Source organism: Ursus arctos, unplaced genomic scaffold (genome assembly GCF_023065955.2).
Source record: "Ursus arctos isolate Adak ecotype North America unplaced genomic scaffold, UrsArc2.0 scaffold_2, whole genome shotgun sequence".
NCBI classification, from domain to species: domain Eukaryota; kingdom Metazoa; phylum Chordata; class Mammalia; order Carnivora; family Ursidae; genus Ursus; species Ursus arctos.
In genome coordinates this window covers 8941813-8954365 of record NW_026622874.1, presented here as the reverse complement: position 1 = coordinate 8954365, position 12553 = coordinate 8941813, and the positions used below count along the sequence as shown (strand labels likewise).

Sequence of the window (12553 nt, the reverse complement as noted above, 5' to 3'; positions counted from 1 at the left end):
CACTGCAGAGCCAGATGGAGGCCTTGGCCCAAGCCCCAGGTGGTTCTGTATCAGTTCTACCCTTTCTTCTGCTCCCTAAGTCATTGGGCAAGAAAAGGGCCCACAAGTCTGACCTGATCTATTTGATCACTTGAATTTTGAGGAACTCCTGTGAAGCCAGCTCATTTCCAGGAGTCCAGAGTAATTCTGGAATGTGTCTGGCTTTCAAGGGCTTCTGCAGACCTGGTTAGTTGAAAGCAGTCTTCTATTCCCAAAACTGGACTAGAACTAGACCAGTTTCTGGGGATGCCCTAAGTCTTTCACCTTAGGGATGCTAGTGTTTGCTATTGGTTTTTTGTTTGTTTGTGTATTTGTTTGTTTAAAATAAAGCAAACCTCTTGTCAACCACCATCTAGGTGGAGAAGTAGAACATGGCAGACATTCCTTCCAGAAGGGCCCCCTTTCACCCTCCCTTGTCCAGTGTTTTCCTTTCAGGGGGAAGTTTTAGGAACGGGCACTTCTCTTTATGATAACAGATGCAGATCTTCAAATCGGAAAACTCATGTGGGGAGACAGCGGACTCTATTACTGTATTATCACCACCCCTGATGACCTGGAAGGCAAAAACGAGGACTTGGCGGAACTGCTGGTATTGGGTAAGTGAAAACCATCAGCAGCATTGATATCTTAGACTGCTTGCACTGTTCCCTCTCCTCACTTCCCTGCGTGTTCCAGCAGCTTGCGTACACAGACTTTATTTCTTGTGCACAAACTGGCTTTAGAATATGCTCTTCATGAGCGGCAGCCATATTTGTTGTGTCTTGTTTCTTGGAGGCCCCTTCTGGCACTGTTCTGAGTGTCGCTTCTGCTTTCTCAGGGTTGGTTTTTTCCCCTCCTTTCCACTTGTGTACCTTTAACCCTGATTTCTCTCTGTTCTAATGCTTTACTTATCTTTTTGTGTGCTAAGCGTTGAAGGAAATGCCAGAGTAGAGACAACTGAGAGATAAGAATCCATGGGTGAGTGGGGATCTCCCAAGATGTCAGGAATCTTTTCCCATTCAGTTACTACACTTAAGACAGTCATGAGGAAGGGCGGCTGTAAACTGGAGAGTTTAATGATAAAACATGCCTGATGGAAAGAGCTATTGGAGAGCCTACTAGGGCTTAATTGGGAGGCAACTGCCTTGAAACCTGAAAGCGTCTGAGTCATTCTCAAAACAAATATATCTAATCCTTATTAATATTAATTTCTTCATAAAGGAAAATACATTATTTTTGGCTACTTGTCCTCTTTAGTGGAGGAATGGAGTGTCAGTGGAAATGACCTCCTTGTATGAAACTGAAAATTGAGCACATACTTCATGTTCTATAAATGTTGGTTGAACAAGAAAATTAGGATAAAATATACAGAAATTAAGAAAACTAATTGTAGGAGAAAAGGTAAACACTTGAGGCCATTTTTTAGATGAAATGACATTTTTTGTAGTTTCCAAGAAGCCAGGTGATAACAATTTGGAGGAATGTTTAACGTGCTTTCTTTTAAAGGCAAATAAGGTTGAAGGTTAATTTTTACCCCATGTGGTAAACTCAGGGCCCAGGGAGAAAATGGAATTTGCTATATAGGATTTTTAGTTTTCTCTATTGTGACTGTGTGCCTTTGGCAAATCAACTGTTCTGCTGCCTAACTTTTATGATTTATACAATGGATTAAGGTAATTATTTATTAATGATTAACCCTTTAGTTAATCATAATTAACCCTTATTAGAGGGTTGACTTAATTCAAATACATATACCTTGGGTCTAATACATAAACCATAGCTCCTGTGATTGTAAAAGAATGGGAAGTATGACAGATATACAAAAGGAGGTAAAAAAGTGAAAACGCTTATATTGACATTGTGAAAGAATGCAGGGAAATCAGATTGGGGATCTGCTGCGACTCTGTAAATCAGAAGGGAATAAAAAAGATAAATTTCTGCCCAATCACACAACTCTAACGGCCAAGTTTGAAGGAACAAGTGGCTCATTGAGCCTGCAATTAGCTAATTGTGGACACAATTATTTGGCCAGTGCAGCCATTTGCAGAGAAGTAATTGCCTGTGAAGGAAAAGGAGGCCAGGTAAAAACCACTTTAAATAATTTGTCCCCAATTCTGCAAATGTGGGAAAATGAGTAGAGTGGAAGCCTTGTCATCTGAGGATGTGCTGAGGTATGGGAAGGGCATTCCCCTGCGTCAAAACATATAGTCACTTGGGGGAAGATAGTGTCCTGAGGACACTGAGAGGTGGGTAAAAGAAAGGCTCAGATGAAAATGGTCACCGAGGATGGGAGAAAAGATGAAGAGCAGAAATCAGTGTCACTCCAGAAAGAACGGTAAGAATGGTAAAGGAAGACTGGGGAGGCTGCAGGTCAACCCATCACAGTAGAAGAAGCGTACCTGTGAGATAGGCAGATCCATGCTAGAGTTCTTCGGGAGGAGAAACACGTCATTCTGCCGTGTTCCACATTAATTAGAAACGTCCAGAGTACGATATATCTGCCATGTAAACTTTTTAGGACAACACGAATTGTGTTATTTATTTAAAGAAGTTAGTTTGAAATCGACGAGAATTTTCTGGACACAGGAAGTACTGTTATTTACTTCCCAGATGCAAAATTCTGAGTCTTCTTTGTCTTGACACCCTTTATAGAATGTTTCAAAATATGGTCACAGTTTTTAAAATTCTAATGCTTTGGTTGTTACATCCTACAGGCCTAATTGTTAGGTATTCCTTTTATGTGAGACCAAGAGAGAAATCTGATGTCTGAGGTTAACGTCAAGGAGATGAAGACCTCAGGGGGCATATAACTGGGTGCACAGTTTGCTAATTGCAACCTCCATGAGTCACTGATTCAGTCATTGAATTTTACATTAGGAAATGTTGGAGGAGCTGGGAAGGTTTGATCTCGTTGAAGGAGGGCTTGGGAAAGGGAGCACGGGAAGTATCTCCAGTTGAAATTGTATAGAAGAGGGACTGAAAACTTACTGTGCCTGTGTGACTGGGTGGAACTGGAACCAAGAGCAGCGGTTACAAGGAGCAGAAGTCCATCTCAGTATGAAGAAATAACTGTTAACAACGGGGGACGTCTAAAGATGGAATAAGTATTCTCAGGAGTAGTGACTTCTTTGTCCCAGGAAGGTGGGAAGATCTTAAGTGTTGTTATAAATGAGACATTTATGTATAGGAAAAGGTGTTTAGGTTACTTTTGAGCTTCATTTCAATTTTTAAATTTTGAGATTGAAAAGTAGACGAACATGAGGGATGTGACCACCTTGAAAAGGTACTACCAGGACCTCAGTGCTCATGACAGAGATAGAAGGGGTTACAGGTTGGTCACAAGAATGTATAGGGTGTGTGCTCACTCACAAGGAAGCCAGAGAGAATAGACTGCGATCTTTTGCTGTATGTCAGGGTTAAAAGGACTAATCCCACAAGAATGAAAAGAAACTATTGTTGGTGCCTGGAAGGAGCTGAGCATCGCTGTTCTTGGAGATGATCACAAAGTGGGGAGCAGAAAACTGGTTGGAAACTGAGGGCTTCAGGGGGGCGGGGGGTGGGGGAATGGGATAGGCCGGTGATGGGTAGTAAGGAGGGCACATGTTGCATGGTGCACTGGGTGTTATACGCAAGTAATGAATCATGGAACTTTGCATCAAAAACCAGGGATGTACTGTCTGGTGACATAATATAATAAAAAAATATTATTATTAAAAAGAAAAAGAAAACTGGTTGGAATTTCAGATGGCCAATTAGTGAGGAAAGGCGAGTGAAAGAGCTACATTAGAGGCAAAGTTAAGAATTTATTTTTTTTCATCATATTCACAAAGGTGAAGATGGAAAAAGTTGACAGAACAAGATTGTGAAGTAACTTATATGTCAGACTAAGACTTTGGGGAACCAGTAAAGAAATACCAACAGAGGAATGAAGTGAGATCTCAGGGTCAAAACAATAATTAGCAGCAGAGTAGACAATGCAAAAGGGATGCTAGAACAGAGGGATGGGCTGTGGGGCTGCTGCCGCAGTGTGGGTGGAAGCCTAGGAGATTCTGAACCAGAGTAGTGGATTGAGAAGTGACAACACAGAAACATTCCTGAGATGGAAGTGATGGATCTTGGTGACTAATAAAAAAAAAAAAAAAGAAATGAGAGAGAGGGATGAGTCCAAAGGACTCCATGATTTCTAGCTACCTGGGTAGCCAGCTGTTCCATCGACTAAGAGAGGATGCAGGTTGGAAAACAGGTTGGGGAGGCAGGAGAATGACTTTGGTCCTTGACATGTTGAATATGGGAGGCCTGTGGGACCCCAAGGTAGGGATGTCCTGCCGACAACTAGAAATGTAGGTGTGGAACCCAGTGGAGAAGCGAGGATCAGAGATAATAGATTCGAGAATCCTGAGTGATAGAGTCATGAGAGAATGGATGAGTCACCCAGGAAGGTTATATAAAGTGGAAAGGGCCAAGGACAGAACCTATCAGTCTTCTAGTTTACTTCATGTGAGTGATGACACTGGTACTGCATATGTACGTGTCCTGATTTCTCCCACAACGCTGGAGGCTTCTCCGTAGCACTGGACCATGTGCTCTTCAGAGTAAAGGACTAATGCTCATTTGTCTTTATATCTGTAATGCCTAGCAGAGTGTCTAGTATAAAGAGGCTGGTGTGAATGTTTTTTGAGATGATAAATGGGTAGAGTCTGTAACAAATATTTTATGCCTCTTAAATGTTAGTCAGTGCGAAGTATGTATTTTTGACTTATAAAAGGTCAGTACAATAAATGTCTACAGTCTCAAGGGAGATAACATTGTTTAATCTCATGATCATTAATTCTTTATCTGGCCATTTAAATGATTACTGGTGATAGGTCCATCAAGGTCTGTGGTTGGAAGCAACAGAATTGGACATGGCTAACTTCAGCAGGAAAATAATTTGTTGGAAGGGTATCATAATTGAAAGGAAGGATGGAAAATTGGTCTCTTTTTGAAAAGGACAGTGTGCTAGAGTAACACTTGTTAGCTTCTGTAAAAACGCCCCCCAAGTCTCAGTGACTTTCTACAGTAGAAACCTATTACTTCCTCTTGTCCTAGTCAGATATGGTTAGGAGGCTCACCTGGGTAGCTCCCTTCCAGGTGGTGGAGTAAGGGGTCTAAGTTTCTCCATTGTTTGGCTCAGCTGTGCTGGAGACATTTGCTCCCAGCCGCTCAGAAAGAGAGAGTGAGAAAGATCATGTGGGACTTTTTAGGGGCCAGGTCTGGCAGTGACATGGGTCACTTCTGCTGTTATTTTGTATTTCCCCAGGAAAAAAGTAAAAAGGTTTTGATGAACTGCTGTGCCAGAGATGCTCTAGGGCCTACGTAGCAAGAACGAATAGACAATGTCTTTAGGACTCCATAGCCAGAAAAAAAATCAATTTAACTGTTTTTTTTTTTTTAATTTCATTTTTCCACTCAAGAATCAGTCTCAGACGAAAGAGCCCAATTGGCCTAGTTTGGACAGGTGTCCACTGCTTAGCCTTGGGAGATCAAGGGCTCTTGGTGGCTAGTCCACCAAGATATGGAGAAGAATCATTTCCCCAAAGGAAATTGGGGCACTCTTACAAAAAGAGGAAGAACAGATGTGAGATAAAAAAAAAAAAAGCAATAAATGTCCACCAAAGTGATACCATTACTATGTCTGCTATTCATGTTAATGTATACTGATAATAATTCATAGTTCAGTTTTTGTAGTTCAAGTTTTTTCTGTAAGAACCATGTAAGGTAGGAGAGCAGGCATTATTTTCCTCATCTTCCCAGTGAAGAAATTACTGTTCAGGTTTTATAACAATTATCCCTGTAAAGAAACAGTGATGATGATTCAATCCAAATGTCTTGATTCCTAGCCTCATCTCTTTCCGTGATACCACGTGACCGGTCTATATTAAGAAACTATAGAATGCTCCTCTGCATAAGCCTTATTTATTTATTTACTTATTTATTTATTTAGAGTGTGAGCACAGGTGGAGAGGGGGTGGGGAAAGAGGGGCAGAGGGAAAGGGAGAGAGAGAATCTTTTTTTTTTTTTTTTAAAGATTTTATTTATTTATTTGACAGAGAGAGAGAGACAGCCAGCGAGAGAGGGAACACAGGCAGGGGGAGTGGGAGAGGAAGAAGCAGGCTCCCAGTGGAGGAGCCTGATGTGGGGCTCGATCCCAGGACTCTGGGATCACGCCCTGAGCCGAAGGCAGATGCTTAGCGACTGAGCCACCCAGGCGCCCCAGGGAGAGAGAGAGAGAGAATCTTAAGCAGGCTCCTTGTGCAGCCCAGAAACTGATGTGGGCCTTGATCTCACCACCCTGAGATCATGACCTGAGTCGAAATCAAGAGTCGGAGGGTTGACCTACTGAGCCACCTAGGTGCCCCATAAGCCATGTTTTAAAAATCGTGATTGCTGCTTGAGGTCATGGGTGATAGTTTTTACTTGTCTCAGATTTGCTTTAGTATTTCACTTTATTTCTTAGGCAAACTGCCTATAACCGTTGACCTAGGCCCTTACTTCAAAGGCATAGTTGTTTTTGCCTGGATTGCATACCTCCCCCACGGAGCATCACCCCACCCTCCCTTTCCCAGACATCTGAACCATCTACAAATCACTGTGGATGCTTCTTTCAGAGGTTTCAGAAATATCTGAAGACAAGTGATTCAGAGAAATGGGAGGACAACTGCTGATTCAACATTAAACACAAAAACCATACCGAACATTCTTTAATCTCTTTTTGATGATTCAGAAGGTAAAGTCATACCAAAGTTAGAAATACACTTGGTGTTTTGGGTGCTTTGAGAGGACGGTGACAGACACCTTAGAAACATTTAGACACTTGGGATCGTAGAGCCATACCATCAGACAGAAGAAGGGAGTGCCCAGAAATCTGCCACCCTGAGATTAGATGTTGGTCTAAGATCTGTGGCAAGGACAGGATGTTTATAACCTGGACCCGTGCCACTGTTTGGATAGGAGGAAAGTTCCCTTGGGCAGCTCCAGCTGGCAGGAAAAGGACTTCACCATTCAGGAAGGCTCAAGCAGAGAAGTTATTATTTTAAAATCTAAAAGCAGCTCGCCTTGTTCTTACTTCTTTCCATGCTCAATATGAGGGCCTGACCCCTTCTTTCTGATGTCCCATATGGTAGCTTGTTTTTTTAAGGGCCTTCAAGTAGAAAAATGAGGGAAAGGACCCAAGTGGAAACATGGCTGGGAGAACACTCCTGATTCTGGACTGAGAATAGAATAAGAGGACATGACCCAGGAGATGTTTAGATTAAAGCTAAGGAAGGCTTTCCTAATGGTAAATAACAATTTTTAAAAATTATGGTTGGTGGGAGAAATTATAGAAACTTCCTCTCTGATGAGCTTTCAACATGGAACAGGTTCTCTTGTCTAAGATATTAGGATAAACAAGATAGCTTTGTGTCCTTTCTATGATTTTGACTTTATTTAGAAGGCCCTCAGATTGCAGAATTAATTCTCTACACGGGGTGATGCCTGAAATACTGCTGTCTTGTTTTGCTTTAATATTATTTGTTTTAGAAAAAATGATGCGTGTGTCTTGTAAACATTTCAAGCAGAACAGAAATGTACAAAAGAAGAAAATATCTCCTAATATCTCGCCATCCAGAGCCAATGACTGTATTCTACAGAACTCTTCGATTGCAAGGGCTAGACATTTAACCTGGCTGAGGAAAATTTTTTGGCTTAGGTAACTGATAAGTCCAGGTTCAAGCATGTCTGAGTCCCACTGTTCAGATTCTATTTTAAAGAAACCCTGTCTCTTCTGTGTTAGCTGAATTCTCAGGCAGGCTCCCCATTTGGAACAAAGATAGCCCCCAACAGTTCTAGACTTCCATGGTCTTTAATGCAATCCCTCTCAGGACGATAAAGTGCCTTTCTCCATAGTTTCAGCAAAAGTCCTGTTGTTGGGGGGTAGGCTGTGCTTTGGGAAAGGAGCATAAGTATACCAACAGCCCCAACTGAACCGTATGAATTGAAGGGAAAAAGGAAAAGGAGTAGCTTCTTAAAGGGAAATTGGGCAGTTGTTTCCAAATGAAGAAGGCAGGCAAAAACAAACACTGTTAATATTTTGTGGAATTCATCCATTTGTGTTTCTTTATAGGCCGAATGCGATGCTATTCCAGGAAGCCAGAAATAGGTTTGCTCCCAGCAGGTCCTTGTGAGTAGGCGCGAAGTTGGGATTGATTCTTCCCTGTGACGGCAACGCCACAGAGATACCTTTGTTTTCCTGTCATGCTTCTATTTCCCCTTCGATCTCCTCCTGCTATTTACCCAGAAGTACTGAGGAAAGGGGTGGAGGAGCAGACATACATGAATTTTTAGAAAATCAAGGGATTCTCAACACTGTGCCTGAAATTGTTATTGTGGTCTAAAATACACCTTTCAGCCTGTTAGTATTAAGAAGCCATTAAGGCCACAATCAGAAATCAGGGAATTCTTGGGAGGGGATATCTCAGAACTTGCCATTGACTTTAGGGGTTTTTGACAGGTGCGTGTTTCTGAGGCCAAGAAGAGCTCTACTAGCACTCCCTCCTTGTCAATGCTGCTTCAGTCCGAATCCCATTGCACTCCCACCCCGTGACATTAGTTCTGGCTGTTAAGAAAGGCTACTGTGGCCAAGGCTCCTCCTCCTCCTTCTCTCCATCTTTGCCAACCCCAGCCCGGTGCTGCTAACCAAGGAGATTTGCCGATTAAAAGGGCTTCAGCTCCAAGAGTTCCCATGGCAACAGGCTCCTTGGAGGTCTTTGTTGCTTGCTAAAACTTTGATCTCTCAGAGTGGCTGCTGCTGTTTCTCTCCAAGATTTACAAACAGAAGAAGAGGGAAAAAGAATTGGGGGAGAAGAAAGAAAAAGTTTACTCCTGGCAGAAAGGAGAGAAGGAATTAATTACAGAGCCACACTCTAGCCGTATATCTGGGGTTTACTCCTTTGGAACATCTTTGGATTTGGGCTGTGCCCATATTTTCATTTGTAGACTCAATTATACCTCAGATATCTTGGCCCCAAGTGAAAGACCTTAACTAGACTCGATTCCACTTAGAGGAGGGCGGGAACCATCCTTTCTGTCTTCAGTAGACACCTGTGCCTTCAGAGTTCCAGAAAAGCCAAGATAATCATGCTGGCTCCCATGCAAGGAGAGAGAGAGCTAATTAGGAGTGAGCTCTTTAGGCTTCAGCCACATCGCCTTCTCTCCCAGTCCTCTCTCCTTGTCCTGGCCTGCTCTGCCCTGAGCTTATCTAGATGACTCTGTTGGAGGAATTAGAAAGTTAGCCAGGCATCAACTAGAATGTGATTCTGGGTAATGACTGTCAGTGACAACTATTCTTCTACGTGAGCAGTGGAGTGAGGCTGTGGTTGCCCTAAAGACCTGGGGTCATGCCTTTTAGTCTTTGCAAGAAGTCTCCTGTGGCCTTCAGACCTCTTCACTGCATAATTGCAACCTCGCTCTTCGATGGGCACCATGACAGAGTCAGTTTTGCTTCAAGTATGATTTACATTTCAATTATGATTTACATTTAACTCGTCTTTTTTGCATACTATGTCCCTAGGACAGTGAAGATACAAAATAAAGAAATGACACTATTTTGTCCTATAAAAATTACTGTTTTTTTATAAAGATAAATATTATATTTCTGAGGCAACCGATTAAGACTGTATTTGATATTTAATATCTAGGCTATTGGTTCTCAAGAGGGGGCTATTTTGTCCCCCTCCCCCAGGAGACATTTGGCAATGTCTAGAAACATTTTTGGTTGTCACAACTTGTGGGGTGCTATAGGGGCCCAGGAGGCTGCTGAACATTGTACAAAGCACAGGAGAGACTTCCTACACCCAACAAAGAATTATCTGGCCCCAAATGTCAATAGTGCCAGTGTTGCAAAACCCTGATCTTGACCAAAAGTCCATCTGGGTACTGGACAGGGTCCTTTGTGAAGAGCATGGGCTTTGGGGTCAGATATCCCTGGACTCAGTGCAGCAATATAACCTAGGGTAAGTCCATGTTGATGAGCCTGGGTTTCAGAATCTGTAAAAGTGGGGGAGGGGTAATGAAAGTTACAAGGAAGACCTATTTTGAGGAACTCCTACCAGTTCCCATCCCCCACATTTCATTGTTAGTGTGTCATCCTTAATCTGAGGGAACCCTCTTTAGGGAATTCTGGTTCTGGGACTCCTGCTAGAGAGCCAATTTCCCTTTAGCCTGTTCCATAGGCAGAGGCTTTAATGAGCCATCTGTGAATTGGCAATCCTATTACTAATAGATTCACGTTTTCTGAATGACATCTGTGTGGTGCCTTGCCAGTGGTGATCCTAATCAGCCCTGTGGGGACTCTTCCTGTTAGTGGATTTCAGGACATTCTGTCCCAGCATGCTATGTTTTGGTTACTATATTTTGGTTGCTGTTGGAAGTCCCCATTTCTCAGTGGATGGCCCTTAGTTAATTACAGGGTGTTTCGAGCGGAAATACAAGGATTAAGTCACACAGGCCATTTGGTGAAGTCTGGAGGGGCTTGGGGAACGCCTGACTTGGATTAGGATCTGGATGGCCCTGGAAAGGCTTTAGATAGGGTGACTTTCTAATTTACTGTCGAAACCAGGATACTTGAGAGTGAAAAGGGAAAACTTCTACTAATTTATGTCAAGACAACAGGCGTAAACTTGTACTGTCCAGTCAAACTGGTATGATGGTCACCCCATAAACATGACCACCTTGAAGGTTCTCCTTTGGTTTGAAGAGAACAGCACATCCAGAGAAGCTGGGGGCAAGTTAGTGTCAGCTCATTCCTTCACCTGCTGAACTCTTGCTGCTAGCTGGTAATGTATTCATGGAGACCCCGGATGTGCACGTCTCCATTCATTTAGGAGAAACAAGCAGAGGGGCCCAGCAAAGAGATGGCGGTTTGCCTTAATGATCGGTCACTGAAAATTTTGCACTAAGATGCCTGGAGGGTAAAGGATGTCCCTTTAGCTCTTCGAGACCCTGGGTTCTTAAGAGAACAAACGAGGTCTTGAAGGCGCTCTTCGCCTTCCCTAATCCCCAGCCACGCAGTCCCGCGCTGCGCCAAGCTCTCCCCTCCACCCCTGCTCCTTCTCAGCCTTTATCCCGCCTCACTATTTTTGCTTCACTTGTTGCTCATCGCTGTGGGAGGAAACTCGGCCTTCAATTAGCGCGCATTCCTGAAGCCTGCGGTTGCCGTGGTTACCCGGGCGCGAGCTGGAGCAGCTGGGTCAGCCCGCCAGCTTCATTGTAGTCTCTGGGCCTGGGCGCGGGAGGCGGGGGGTGGGGGTGGGGGACGGGCCCGCAGAGGGGAGGCACCGGGGGCCGCGGGAGAGTGGGTGTCACCGAGAAAATCGGCTCAGCCCTGGGAAGAAAGAATTGCAGGCCCTTGAAAGCCGGTCAGGAAACAGTCATTGCATTTTTCTCCAAAGCCAGGGGCAGCCATTCAAGGGCACGTTAGCATTTCACACGCGGGCGGTGCCTCGACTTGGGTCTGGGAAAGTGCCGCCTGGTGTACGCCCCTCGCAACTGAGAGGGGGTGGCCAGCGAGGAAAGGGCAGGGACTCTGACAGTCCAAGACCTACAAGCATTGTGTCCCTCGGTGGGTTAAGTGGCCATTCTTGGTATCTTTGTGTGTAAGCTGCCCGTGCCAGTCTGTTGGACGGAGCCCGGTGAGCTCAGGAAATCACGCTGGGTTCCAAGAAAGTCCATTTCCTCCTTCCATTAAATCCCACCTTCCTCCATGTCGTTTTGGAGTCAAATCAGGCTGTCTTCTGCATTTCATCTCAGGCCAAGTTGTACATGTTCTATGACTAATAATACTTGGCTTCTAGTCCCTCTCGGGGGGCAGGGAGTTGGTTCACTATAGCACTTTGCAAAGGCAGAGTACTTTGCAATCATTTCTGTTATTGTTGATTAGTTTGTAGCAGCATGGTGAATCTTTTAATTAGCTCATACTGTGTGTTATGATGTATTCAGTAATCATTTTCTGGTCACAACTTTAAAAGCTGCTGAAAATTTCAACCATCTCTACATTTTGTACATCCAAAAATTATACTTTAATTATATAAGTAGAGCAATAATGCCACAAACATAAATTTCAGAGTTGCTCTCTGCAAATATTAGAAAACTAGAAAGCTGTTGCTGCACGTTTGTAAATTAAGGGTAAGCAAAGCTTGAGGGGGAATGAGATATTGGGAAAAAAAATACTGGAATGGGGATGAGTAGACCCAGGTTCTACTCCTGGTTCGGTTATTAGCTATGTGACTGGAGTAAGATCCTTAATCTCTCTGAGCCTCCGATTCCTGAAAACATGGAGTGGGTTATGGGTTAGATGACCTCTGAGATTCTTTCTAGCTATAAAATCTACTTCTGAAATTCTATGTGAATTGAAGAAGTCAGTGCTGGGGCACCTGGGTGGCTCAGTTGGTTAAGCGTCCAACTCTTTTTTTTTTTTTTTTTTAAGATTTTATTTATTTATTTGACAGAGACAGAGACA

General features: G+C 43.4%; 1 protein-coding gene across 6 annotated transcripts in view; it reads left to right on the top strand.

Annotated features, from left to right (window-relative positions):
• The window catches only part of ILDR2 (immunoglobulin like domain containing receptor 2), a 62087-nt gene that overhangs the window by 16778 nt on the left and 32756 nt on the right, over positions 1–12553 (top strand). For all 6 annotated transcript variants that reach the window (XM_057315344.1, XM_057315342.1, XM_057315341.1 and 3 more), the window contains exon 3: positions 516–635. In XM_057315344.1, coding sequence (XP_057171327.1) covers positions 516–635 — 120 coding nt within the window. The remainder of the gene's footprint in view (positions 1–515; positions 636–12553) is intronic.